This window comes from Dipodomys merriami, unplaced genomic scaffold, assembly GCF_024711535.1.
Source record: "Dipodomys merriami isolate MVZ:Mamm:240054 unplaced genomic scaffold, mDipMer1.0.p SCAF_14, whole genome shotgun sequence".
NCBI lineage: Eukaryota > Metazoa > Chordata > Mammalia > Rodentia > Heteromyidae > Dipodomys > Dipodomys merriami.
This window is the reverse complement of record NW_027202715.1, coordinates 37,310,376-37,324,005: the sequence shown is the minus strand read 5'-3', so window position 1 is coordinate 37,324,005 and position 13,630 is coordinate 37,310,376. Positions and strand designations below refer to the sequence as shown.

Sequence of the window (13,630 nt, the reverse complement as noted above, 5' to 3'; positions counted from 1 at the left end):
AGGAAGGTCCTGGCTTAAACTCAGGGCCTGGGCACTGTCCTGATTCTTCTGCTCAAGGTCAGCCATAGCTCCACTTCCGGCTTTTTAATGGTTAAATGGAGATGAAGACTTTTAGGGAATTTCCTGTCTGGGCTGGCTTCTCTGAACCATGATCCTTAGATCTCAGATTCTTTGAGAAGCTAGGATTATGAGTTTGACCCACTGGTTTCTGGCTTCTGAACTATTTCAATAGGGGGTGCATAGAGAGAAGAAACTGAGGTGAGTCTTCATATTACAGATTTCTGTAGAAAATGCTATTTCTAAAAGTGTACTCATAGTATGATCTTAAGTACACATTATACCTTTATGTGAACAGTAGTTCTTCATTGTCAAAGTAAAATTCAAATAAAATCATACTTTTATCTCCATAATAAATTTTTTCTATTGACAGTATATATTACTTTTATTGTGAAAAAAATGATTGATATCTTCATACTATACATTTATAATATTGTTGCTAAACTTCTGGTCTAAGAGTGCTGCAAAACATATTGCAAAGTTTCATTTATATAAGTGGAACATTTGACAAACATTTGGTCATGATTTTAAAAAACCATTTAATACCAATTATGACCTATTATTGAATTTAGGTTGACTCTATATTTATATTAGTTTCTTTATTCACGCAAGTAAGAAAAAACAAAGGGATGTCACTTAACAGGGATATCACAAGGGCAGAGAAAAGGAAAGCACTCATTTCTCATATGTGTAATGAGTTTAACAATGAGGAAGAAAGGTCAACTTTCTAACTGCATTATAACATAAGCATTACTTAGTAGCTATAATATCAAGAAAAAAAGATAAGGAAAGGAAATACCACAAAACCATTAAGATAACTTAAATATCTTAAAATATTGTATTCTTACTTGCAGAAAGCAAGAGCAGATTGGTAAATTCCATATACTCAAACTATACTTCACAAACACATCTGATAGATATTCACAGATTAGGTTCATGTCTGGCTAATTTTAAAAACTTAATATATTATGGCTACAAGTTAAATGTCACAGGTTTATTTTTATTTAACAACCACAGCCTTCTTCCCTATCTTTGTCAAAGGCTCCAGTTTCCAAAGAAATGAGCACAATACAGTCTATTACTTCAAGCAGACATGGTGGTGAGAAAGTGATATGAATTAAATATGATTTATAGATTAGAAGGCAACAATCTATACCTGTAATGCATTTCGGTCCCTCATGGATATTTCAAATGATGTGATTACCACGGGATGAATCTGTAGTGTTCCAGTTCTCTTATGAATTTTCCTTGCCAATTTTTGACGTTCCTGCTGGGTTCCATGATATAACAGAGTAGGAATCTAAAAGATTTTACAATGTTTCAGTACAAAATATAAATGATATGAAAATTATGGACAATTTTCTGGGGGGGGGAAGATATCAAGATCACAAAAAGAAAATCAAATAAAAAGGCTAAGGGGCAGATGGAAAAATTATATATATTGCAAGGATGTGGATAGTAGAATGTATATAGGGAAAAATAAGACTAAAACAGGATTAAAAAATCAACATTTGTCTCAGGTACTATAAGTCATTAAATGAATGAGAACTATACAAGAACGTTTTAAGCAAAGTATCTAATTTCTAATACCTAGTGTTCTAAAAGAATAGATAAAAGGGTTAAAGAAAGGAATTGCTAATATTTGTTTAACCAGATCCAATGCTTTTGTAGAAATCAATAGTTTTAATAGTAGATCTGTAATGTATTTCCTACAACAACAAAAAATGTGGGCAAAAATTTATTTCATGTGAAGAAACATGTCTTACTTCTGGTGTAAATCTTTTGAATTCAGCCATCCAGTTAGGAAGTGTAGACAAAGGACCACAGACAAGAAAAGGTCCAGGTACTCCTCTCTGAATCATCAAAGCAATAGTAGCAATGCACTGAACCGTCTTACCCAATCCCATTTCATCTGCCAAAATGCCATTAATTCCATTTTCCCAAAGCATCTGAACAAAAGAATATATAAGCATGTCCTGAATTAGTAACAGGCTTATTTTTCTAAAAGCATACTTAAAGACAATTATGATGACACTGGCATAATACAATATATTTTAACAACTATAGGAAGTCATTTATCAAAGCCATAAAAAGTATTGGGAGTCTTTTAAGACATTTTCACTTTAAAAAATTTACTCATGGTAAATCATCCAATTAACATATACAAATGTCTTTTTTTTTTTTTTTTTTTTTTTTTTTTTTGTCGGTCGTGGGGCTTGAACTCTGGGCCTGGGCGCTGTCCCTCAGCTCTTCAGCTCAAGGCGAGCACGCTACCACTTGAGCTACAGCACCACTTCCGGTTTTCTAGTGCTTTATTGGAGATAGGAGTCTCACGGTCTCTCCTGCCCGGGCTGGCTTTGAACCGCGATCCTCAGATCTCAGCCTCCTGAGTAGCTAGGATTACAGGCGTGAGCCACCAGCGCCCGGCTATACAAATGTCTTATATACAGTAAATAAGTTGTGATACATCAAGTTGTGATACATTATGCTATTTAAGACATCATAAAAAGGAACCAATATACTGTATTAAAAATGAAAAGTCATGGCCAGGCAACAGTGGCTCATGCCTGTAATCCTACTCAGCAGGCTGAGATCTGAGAATCACGGTTCAAAGCCAGCCCAGGCAGGAAAGTCCTGAGACTCTTATCTCCAATTAACCACTAGAAAACCAAACGTGGCACTGTGGCTCAAGTGGTGGAGCACTTGACTTGAGCTGAAGAGCTTAGGGCCAGCCCCCAGGCCCAGAGTTCAAGCCCCATGACTGACAAAAAAGAAAAAGAAAATTTATTACCCTAAGCCATTCCATGCCTTCTACTTGGTACCATCGCATCACTCCTCCGGTGAAGTGCTTTGGTTGTTGAAAGGGAACTGGTTGTCCATTGTATTTCCGAACTGGGTCAAAAAACAATTTAGCATTCTGTCTAACTGTTTGAGACAATCTATCTTTAATTATGCTATTTGAATCTTTATTTTTCTCAAGTTCTTCTACACAGGAATTAGTAGAGGAAGGGCTCTCATCCTACAAAGAAAAAAATTTAATTACATGTATGATAGAAAATGTTGCTAAACTTACCACTCACTTACCAATGGCAATGAAACTAATAATCATTATCCAGTCCCAGTCATCAGTAGGTATGGAAAATTAATGTAGATACAAGTAAGAACAGAGACACTTTCATTTCCATGTAAGCACAAAGCCATTAAAAAAAGAAAAAATGAACTAACAGCCTAGTATCAGTATCTCATACCTCATACCTCGCTATTTGGGAGACTGAGACCTGGAGGATTATAGTTTGAATCAGCCTGGGCAAAAAGTCTGAGAGACTACCTCTAATTAACCAGCAAAATGCCAGACTAGAGGCATGTGGAGTATCAGTATAAGAAAGCTGTTTTGGAAATATCGTTCTGGCTGTCTATAAACAAGTGATCGTGGTTCATGCCTGTAATTCTAGCTACTCAAGAGATTGAGACCTGGGGATCATGGTTTGAAGCCAGATCAGCCAAGAAAGGTTGTAAAACTCTTATCTCCAATTAACCACTAGAATAACCAGATGTGGAGGTATGACTCAAAGTATTCACAGTGCTAGCCTTGAGCACAAACCCCAGGGATGGTGTCCAGGCCCTAAGTTTAAGCCCTATCCTCTGCAAAGGAAAAAGGAAAAAAAGAAAAGTAAAAAAAGAAAGCTAAGCTAGAGCATGAAGTCCTGATTACAGGGTCTTGGAATAAAGAGCTTGGAAAATATAGTAAGTAATATCCCTATATAAATTGGTGGGGAGAATAGAAGGGATGGATAAAAGTAGGTAGGTAATATGGTAACAGAAATCAAGCTTTGAATTGGAACTACAGAGAATCTTTTTGTATAAGGAAGGTTGCGGGGGGTAGGGGATTTGAACTCAGGGTCTGGGCACTGAGCATTTTTGCTCCATGCTAGCACTCTTCCACTTTGAGCCATAGCTCCACTTCTGGATTACTGGTGGTTCACTGGAGACAAAGTCTCACAGACTTTCCTACCCAGACTGACTTTAAACCTGGATTCTCAGATCTCAGCCTCCTGAGTAGCTAGGATTACAGGGAATGCCAGGGCCTGGTTTGAATCTGGTTAGAAACAAGATGAAATTATCCTTCATAGCTTCGATATGATGACTGTGTGCACGTATATCCACAGGGTTATAGGAACTTGTAAGTATCATTGCTAAATGCTTTAATATTTATACAGAAAATTCCATACAATGAACATGGAACACTGTTATGTTAAATATAATGCTGAAGTCAGGTACCAGTGGCTCATGCATGTAATTTTACTCAGGAAGATGAGATCTGAGGATCACAGTTGAAAGACAGCTAGGGAAGAAGTCCTCAAGATATTTATCTCTAATAAACTACTCAGAAAAAGCTGAAAGTAGTGCTCGTGGCTCAATTGGTAGAGCCTTAATCTTGAAAAGAAACTCAAGGACACTGCCTAGGCTCTGAGTTCAAGCTCAGGGGCTGGTTAAAATAAGAAAGAAGGGATGGTAGGGGGAAAACAAAGGAGGGAGTAACGATGCTCGATAGGAAATGTACTCATTACCTTACTCATATAACTATAATCTCTTTGTACAGTATATTAAAAAAGTGAATAGTCCTTTTTCTTTTTTCAAAGGTAATGAAGTAAATGAAAAAGATGTGTAGCAGTGATTAAGTGTGCTTCATAATCAATAACTAAAAGATTCCTAAATTTAATTTTCTATTTAAATATCTTACCTCATTCTCCTTGCTTTTCTTAGCCACAGATAAAATTTCCTAGAGAATTGCAAAAGTCAAATTAGTAATTCACAAGAATGAAGAAATATTTATTCTGTAGATTTACAGTGTTAAATGGGGCTAAAGCACTGAGATAAAATTACTCAATCCTAGCCAGGTGTTCACACCTGAATTTTTTTAGCTACTCAGGAGGCTAAGATCTAAGAATCTTGGTCTGAATGCCAGTAAGGGCTAACAAGACAGGAGAGATTTTTATATAAGGAACTAACAGAAGCATTGTCTTTCAAACAGCTGACCATTTTTGGTAAGCAATTTGGAAATCAAGATGTTATTGAACTTCAATCACAAAAAATTATTAAACTTCTAGATCTGTTTATTTTTTTTTATAAAGCAGAGCTATGACTAAAGTGTTAGAGCACTAGCTTTTGAGCACAAAAGCTCACAAATCTTAAAACTGACCCCCCCAAACAAAAGGCCAAGAAAATGTAGAATGTAATAAGCAAAACACAGACAATTACACAGAATTACGCTCTCCATGTGAAAGCATTCTTATTCTAAAGCTCTGTAGTCCCTGAACATTATCCCCAGATTCTCTTTAACCAGAGTTCCTAGGCTGTGAAGCATGTCTCTTTTCTTCTCCATTTTCCTGTAATTTATGTTTTATATTTAGGGTTGATTTTAAACTAAACTATTAGCCAAAACTTTATATGAACATCAGAAAAGAATAGAATATTTACATGTTGAAAAATTAAGAAACAGTAATTCTTACAGCTTTAAGGTGATTTAAACCTACAAGTTTTTACTCAACATTGAATATTAGGCATCCTTACCTCTTTTGACATAACATCTGAGATGTTGTATGATTCATCTTCTCTTCCTCTTTTCTTTTTGACAACTATAAGAAATTATTTTATAGCAATTAAAACAGAAATATAAACACACATTTTTTTTTTGGTCAGTCTTGGGCTTGTATTCTTCAGGGCCTGAGCACTGTCCCTGAGCTTCTTTTGCTCAAGGCTAGCACTCTACCACTTGAGCAACAGCACGCACCATTTCTGGCCTTTTCTGTGTATGTGGTACTGCAGAATCTAACCCAGGGCTTCAGGCATGCTAGGCAAGCATTCTACTGCAAAGCTATATTCCCAGCCCTAAACATATATTCTTTAAAAACCACAAGAAAAAAAATTTACCTGGATTCTCTTCATTTGCATCAATTAAATTTTTACCCTATAAAACAAAGACGTAGAATGCTACTTTTACTTTATGATACTGCATATTAAAAAGTACTGCTTAAAATGTACTTGAGAAAAAAAATATTCCAATCAGCTGAAGTCCAACCCCTATTACTCACTGTTATACCTACCTACATGTAATCTTCTATATTCCCTACACTAACTTCATGATTTTACCAACGGGATTTACTTTAACCCTTTTTTCCCATCAAGTTTGAAATTAAACGTAGAAAGCATTTTTAAAATGCTGAAATGCTATGCACATCTCCTTTCAATGAACATTATATATTGGCATTGACAAGAGTACTTGGCTTAATTCAGCATGAATATTTCAACCAAAAAATACTAGTCTGAAGAAGATATTGTTAAGTTTCAGAATATCAGCAGGATAAGAATCTCATAGAATAGATAGACTGGGTACTGGTAGCTTATGCTTGTAATCCAAGCTATTAAAGAGGCTGAGATCTGATGATTATGGTTTGAAGCCAGTGTAGGCCCTCCCCCCAAAAAATCATTGAGATTCTTATCTCCAACTAACTAGCAAAATGCCAGAAGTGGAGCTGTGGCTCTAGTGGAAGAGTACTAGCCTTAAGTGAAAAAGCTCCAAGATAGTGCCCAGGCCTTGCACAAAAAAGGATAGACAACCAAAATGACCAAGTAAAGTGAAAATTTTAAATTATATTTTAAAAGTTTAAAGATTTAAAAAAGAATGCAACCCCCACGGTATAACTTGTTTTCACTGTATTTGATGTTGGTATAATTTGTGGAGGGGAAGGGAAAAAACAGGTGGATCCACTGCAACAATGAGATGTATAAGACATTAGGTCGAAAATCCAACTTTACAACTTTGGCGTGGGGAGGGGGGGTGGAGAGGAGAAACAAAGGAGGAGGCAACAATGCTTGATAAGAAATGTACTCATTACCTTGTTCATGTAATTGTAACCCCTCTGTATGGTATTTTCACAATAATAAATAAATACCCAGAGGGTCAACTGGTTTCAATGGGGAAAAAAAATGCAAAGAGAAAAACAGGCAGAATTTGATGATTGTTACTTTCAGACAGAAGTGAAATGGTGAGGACATAATCCAGGTACAGATTTGCCTGGGTCAAAATGAAGCACTTCTTTTAAATACTAGTCCAATTAAACAATCATAAATAAAACTAAAGATTAATTCCCAGAATTAGTAAATCCATCAAATCATCAGTTTTGAAAAACTGGTTTAAACAATATATTTTTAACTTTTTATTACAAAGGTGATATACAGAGGGGTTAGAGTTTATATAAGTCAGATGTTGACTACATTTCTTTTTGAAGTGTCACCTCTTCCCTCATTTTTTCCGTTCTTTCCCTCCTGACCCTCCATCCCCCACAAGTTGTATAGTTCATTTTCAATATAATGTATATATAATAAAGTATAACATTTATAGATTTTTTTCAAGGAAGTCAAGTTTTATCATGATAAAAACTTATATTGACAATAAAAATATGGGTCATATTCGCTATTTCTTAAGAGGAACAGATTTTAAATCTTCCTATGAAGCTTGTAGGTTAATTAAAAAATTGTAAAAGTTAATACAAAGAATAAGTTAAATAAGTTAATAACAAATAAGTGAACACCAAGAAAGAAACTTCCCCAGTATTTAAGAAAACATAGAAAAACTATTTTGACTGAATAGGTGCTTGTCCTTCCACATTAAAGCATGTGTTACAACACACAAGGTCCTGACTTCAATCCCTGTAATGGGTATAAAAATTCTGGCTTATTGTATTACCTTTGAAGCTTTTAAGAGTTCTTTTTTTCTCTCCAGTTTCTCTTTCTTCTTCTGTTCCTGTAACATATTTTTTTCTTTGTATCACAAGTGGAAAATGTGACATATGAAATATGCATTTGAACGTAGTGGTATGGTATTAGGTGATAAAGAACGTATTAAATAAAATACAAGGAAGAACTATGCTTCACACCTTTATAGAATGAACAGTCATCCTCTTGCCATAAACAACTAAAAACCAAATAAAACATCACAAAACAGTTTTTAGAACAGCAAACACTGACAAAGGAAACCAAACGAGGTTCATCTTATTGCCCAGCTTACTGCCTGAAGGTAATTTCCAAGAACAAATAATAGAGAATCCAAACATACTGAAGTTTCATTGACTCAAGGACTCAAAATTCAAAACTGAGGAGCTGGTAGTATTTCCAGAGTCAAATGACTGAAGACTGAGATACACACTTGGTGGCTCACATGTGTAATCTCAAACTACTCAGGGAGGTAGAAATCAAGAGACCAGCCAGTGCAAAAAAAGTTTGCAACATTAGAACCAGGACAGGTATGCTGGTATGTGCCTGTGGTCCAAGCTACAGCAGCAGCCACAGTCATGAGAACCATGAGCCAAACACCCTATTTGAAAAGGAACTTAAATCTAAAAGAAAGGCATGGCTCAAGTGGTGGAATGCCTAACTTAAAAAAAGATTTTTAAGCTTTACAACTTTGGCCAGGTGGGGGAGATGGGAAGGGATGGGAAGGGGAAACAAAGGAGGAGGCAACAATGCTTGACAAGAAATGTACTCATTACCTTGCCCATGTAATTGTAACCCCTCTGTAGGTATTTTCACAATAAAAAATAAATAAAAAATATTTTTAAGGGATTTATTGTATTTTCTCAATAAACAAGTGCATAATTCTTCACAACATTCTAGCAAGATAAATGGTACATACAATGATACAACATATCACAGTGGAGTGGGAAGATCACTAAGAAGATAAAGGGGATCAAACAATATTTAGTTGTCAGGGATCTTTCACTGAGATATTTTGGCTTGAAAAGCCAGTATTTTAGTTTGAACAGGAATCCTCAAATCTCAGTCTCCTGAGTAGCTAGGATTCAAGTGTGAACTATCCAGGAAGGAAACATTTCTTTTTTTTTTTTTTTTTGTCGGTTGTGGGGCTTGAACTCTGGGCCTGGGCGCTGTCCCTCAGCTCTTCAGCTCAAGGCGAGCGCTCTACCACTTGAGCTACAGCGCCACTTCCGAGGAAGGAAACATTTCTATACATTTACTAGTTCAGTGCAAAGGAAATACTAATAAAGACCTGGTCAAAAGAAAAGGTAAGGCATGATGCAGAACTTTGAGGACCTCTCCGGTAATGCTACTACTAGGAACCTCATGTGTTGCCTAACTAGTAGTTCTTCAAGCCCTGTTCTCTTCTGGCTTTATAATTACATCATTTGTCACAAGTGACCAACTAAACCTCTTCCCTCCCAAGAGGCCAAGCAGCTGATCACATAGTCCTAATACTCCATTGGCTTTCTAGTGACTAGTCCCCATTCTGAAGCTACCCAGGGGCTCATCAGCATACCAAGACATATAAACTGGATCCTGGTGCTGGTATGTGTAATCCTAGCTACTCAGGAGGCTGAGATCGGAGGATCAAGTTGGAAGCCAGAATAAAAAAGTCCATTTCCAACCAGAAATGGAGCAGTGGCTCAAGTAGTAGAGCATCAGCCTTGAGCTGGAAAACACTCAGGAACAACACTCAGGTCAAGTGCAAGCCCCAGTACAAGCACAGACAAAACAAAACAAAAAAAGTTGGAGATTCCAAAGACTTTAAAAACTGTGTACTCTGGGAAAGATATGAAACCAAATGTATATTTCATAATGATTCCATTTATATACTATTCTGGGAAGGAATACTAGTCCATACTGACAGAAAGCACATCAGTAGTTCACATGATTCACTGATAGCACAAGAGAACTTTTTTTGGGGGGAAGGTGGGGGGGGGAGAGTTTGGTCGTGGGGCCTAAACTCTGGACCTGGGCGCTGTCCCTCAGCTCTTCAGCTCAAGGCTAGCGCTCTACCACTTGGGCTATAGCACCACTTCCGGCTTTTTTCTTTTTGTTTATGGGCTGCTGAGGAATCGAACCCAGGGCCTCATACATGCAAGGCAAGTGCTCTATCACTAAGCCACCTTCCCAGCCCCACAAGAGAACTTTTAGGAATGGAAATGCACATTATCATGCTGTTGGTCTATACACTCATTAGTCAGAACTCATTATGTAAAAGCCTGAAATCTGTGCATTTTCCTGTACATACTGTAAAGTCCATTCCTAGATGGTAAACAGACTCCACCCAGTACTTGCGTTACCTAGGCAACTGGGACACCTGGAAGAGGTCACATCTGCATCCGCTGTGGTCACATCTGAATCTGATGTGGCCATACCTTTCTCCCACCAGGTCCCACCTCTTACCTGGTCCCACTTCCCTTTACCTGGACACACCTTTCCCCGTCCCTACCCTATATAAGGCCTAACCCAGGGCCAGACGCTCCCTTTTGCCAGCTAGGTGGAGTGCCAACCTGGCCTGGTCCCAGCAGGTCTACTGAATAAACCTACCTCTACCTGAATACCATGTGTGTGGTGCTGTTCTTACTCGGCTACCTCTTTTTAAAAACCTAACACGTGCATCTCAAGAAAGCTGTTTTAAAAATATTTTTACATCTATTAGAGTTGATCCCATACACATACCTCTAACTGCTGCTGTTCCATTTTTGTCAATAAAAATTTGGAGTAGATGTTGCTCTTCTCAAGCAAATGTTGAAGCCTGCGATACCGAATTTCAGTGGATTCTCTGTCCCATGATATGCGGGCCTATCCAAAGAGAAATTTCTGTTACTGATAAAATTTTCTGACAACCCTTTAAAAAAAAACAGATTAATAAAAATAGCTAAACTGCAGCTGGGAAGGTGGCTCAGCAGTAGAGTGCTTGCCTAGCATGCATGAGGCCCCAGATTCAATTTCTCAGCACTACATAAACAGAAAAGGCCAGAAGTGGCACTGTAGTTCAAGTGGTAGACTACTAGCCTTGAGCTGAAAAGCTCAGGGACAGTGCCCAGGTCTAGAGTTCAAGCCTTGGTGTATGCCAGTGGCTCACACCTGTAATCCTAGCTACTTAGTAAGCTGAGATCTGAGGATCATGATTCAAAGCCAGCCTGGGCAGGAAAGTCTGTGAGACTCTTTACCTCCAATAAACCACCAGAAAACCAGAAGTAGCACTGCAGCTCAAGCTGTAGAGGGCTCACCTTGAGCTGAAGAGCTGGGGGATAGTGCCCAAGCCCCAGACCAAAAAAAAAAGCTAAAAACTCTCTAGATTTATTTCCTGAAAGTAATGAGAAAACAGTTTATTTTGAGATTAACTTACTAAAGATATTTTCAAACCAAACACTAGAGCAGATAAGAAAGAAAATATTCTTGTGGATTGGAGGTAGGGCTCAGGTGGTAAGAGTACAAGCCAATGAGCAAAAGCATCAGGTACTGAGTTGACTACCAGTCCAGGGCAAAAAAATATTATATACTATGGTGAAGCACTAGCCTTAAGCAAAAAGCTCAGAGACAGCACTCAAGTCCCAGCACTAGCATGTGTGTGGCACACACATCCAAACACACACATACACACAAAATAATATCACTAAATGGGCTGGAAGATGCAACTTGGTATAGCACCAGTTTAAGATATGTAAATACCATGGATTATCCCCACAGGATGTAGGGACAGTAAGTAACTTTTGACTGCTACTTGATTTCATCAGCAATAAAGTGTATATCATTTTTCCCCCCTTAAACTAGACCATGTATCTCAGGTATATGGCATTGGTCTTCTCTTCATTGTAACATAAAAAAATAAAACTGAAGATGAGACTACTCAAAAGGATTATCACTCTTATTCTGAAATCTACCATTATTCTGACTCTACCATTTCTAGTTATCAGATGTCAGACAATCTCAAGTTTCTCATCTATAAAACTAGGAGAACAGGGGCTGGGAAGGTGGCCCAGTGGTAGAGTGCTTGCCTTGCATGCATGAGGCCCTGGGCTCGATTCCTCAGCACCACATAAGCAAAAAGCCGGAAGTGGCCCTGTGGCTCAAGTGGTAGAGCGCTAGCCTTGAGCTGAAGAGCTGAGGGACAGCGCCCAGGCCCAGAGTTCAGGCCCCACAACTGGACCCCCCCCCAAAAAAAAACCCAAAAAACTAGGAGAACAATCTTTTCTGCTTCACAGAATTCTTTAGTTATCTTCATAGTTGGTCCAAATTAAACTTAGTTCAATAATGGTAATGAGGTTAATAACACTACCTCACAGAATAGCTAAGGAGCTCTCTCTCTCTCTCTATATATATATATATGAGCAAATATATATAGCCTTTAAAACAATATGGGATGTAATAAACGTATGAAGCATTAACAATGCTAGCCAACAAATAATTAATATAAAATATAGAGAATATGTGGCTCATCACTTGATTGTGGAGTGCAAAATTTCCTACATTAAATAGTTTGCTTTATGCCGAGTTAATTCAACACTCATTTCATATTCATTTCCCGAGAGGCATTTTGGAGACAAAAAGTTCACAGGTGACTTCAACATTTAGTGTCACCAACTGCCTTTGTTTTGTTCGCTGGTAAAGTGATATTAAAGAGAATATGGACCACAGTAATGACTAGACTAAATAGACTAAACACAAGAAAAATCTCTATCATTCTTTTTCTTGCAAGTCAAACAAGTAAATCCAGAGGTTTAAACTGCTTTTAGTAATATAGATCCATCCTCAGTACTAGAACATCACAAATACAATAACCCCGACATCTCATTTTTAACTAAAGAATCTTATTTCAAGAAAACAAAAACTGGCTGACCCCTTAGATAAAAAAAACAAAACAAAAAACAGCACTAAACTAGGGGCGGGGAAAGCACTGGATTCCAGCCCAGCCGGTGACTGATAATACTAACTTTTACCACCATTGGTCTGGTAATTATGACTACAGGATTTTACGGATTGTGCTTGCCATCGCCACACAGATTAAGAAGAAAATTAAGACGATAAGCGAAAACTATTAACGACCTAACACATCCTCTGAAACACGTCAGGGAGCTGAGAGCACTTTAGGATGTCTCACAACTTCATCTCATGGAAGCCTCTCATTCAAAGCACGTGCAAGATGAAATGAGCAGGTGAGGGTCACGCCAAGGGGAGCTCCGTGAGCAGGTATTCACTGCGGGCGAGGAACTGGGCTTCGGAATTACCTTCTCTAACAATTTCCGCTCTCGCTCCAGCCCCGCGGCCTCCAGCTGCTCCTCCTCCTCCAGCATGGCCGGGGTAATCACCGCAGGGGCCACTTCTTCAGCCATTTCTGGAGCTGGGGACCCTAAAGAGCGGAGAGACTTTGAGGCCGGGGCTTTTCCAACCCGACCCCCCGCTTCCGCCCTTCCCACACGCCGAGTCCCCAGCACCATTCTCACCGACTCCGCAGGCGCCCGGCTTCGAGCTGGGGAAAGCGCGGCTCGCTCGCTGAGGCCTCCCCCGCCGCGCACGGGGGGGAATCCCAGGCGTCCCCGGCTCCTCCGCCCGCCGCCCTCTCCCCCCGAGTCTCCGCTCCCGTCGGCTCCGCCACAGCCTCCGCGCGGCCCTCCGTGCTGCGCCCCGTCACTCACCGCTGCTGCTGGCGGGCTGCTCCGCGGGCATGGCGGGACACTCGCACGGAACCGGCACCTTCCTCGCAGCGCCGAGAAGGACGCACTCGACTCCCTTCTACACAGACTTCTCGCTA

The 13,630-nt window shown here is 39.0% G+C and overlaps 1 protein-coding gene across 1 annotated transcript in view; it reads right to left on the bottom strand.

Moving 5' to 3' along the window:
* Positions 1-13,630, bottom strand: part of Hells (helicase, lymphoid specific) — a 28,767-nt gene extending 15,137 nt beyond the window's left edge. Inside the window, exons 1-10 of the mRNA XM_070021241.1 lie at positions 13,515-13,630; positions 13,107-13,228; positions 10,555-10,677; positions 7,805-7,861; positions 5,989-6,025; positions 5,629-5,693; positions 4,799-4,837; positions 2,849-3,076; positions 1,824-2,006; positions 1,214-1,357 (exon numbers count right to left, since the gene is read on the bottom strand). Coding sequence (XP_069877342.1) covers positions 1,214-1,357; positions 1,824-2,006; positions 2,849-3,076; positions 4,799-4,837; positions 5,629-5,693; positions 5,989-6,025; positions 7,805-7,861; positions 10,555-10,677; positions 13,107-13,228; positions 13,515-13,545 — 1,029 coding nt within the window. The 5' untranslated portion in view covers positions 13,546-13,630. The remainder of the gene's footprint in view (positions 1-1,213; positions 1,358-1,823; positions 2,007-2,848; positions 3,077-4,798; positions 4,838-5,628; positions 5,694-5,988; positions 6,026-7,804; positions 7,862-10,554; positions 10,678-13,106; positions 13,229-13,514) is intronic.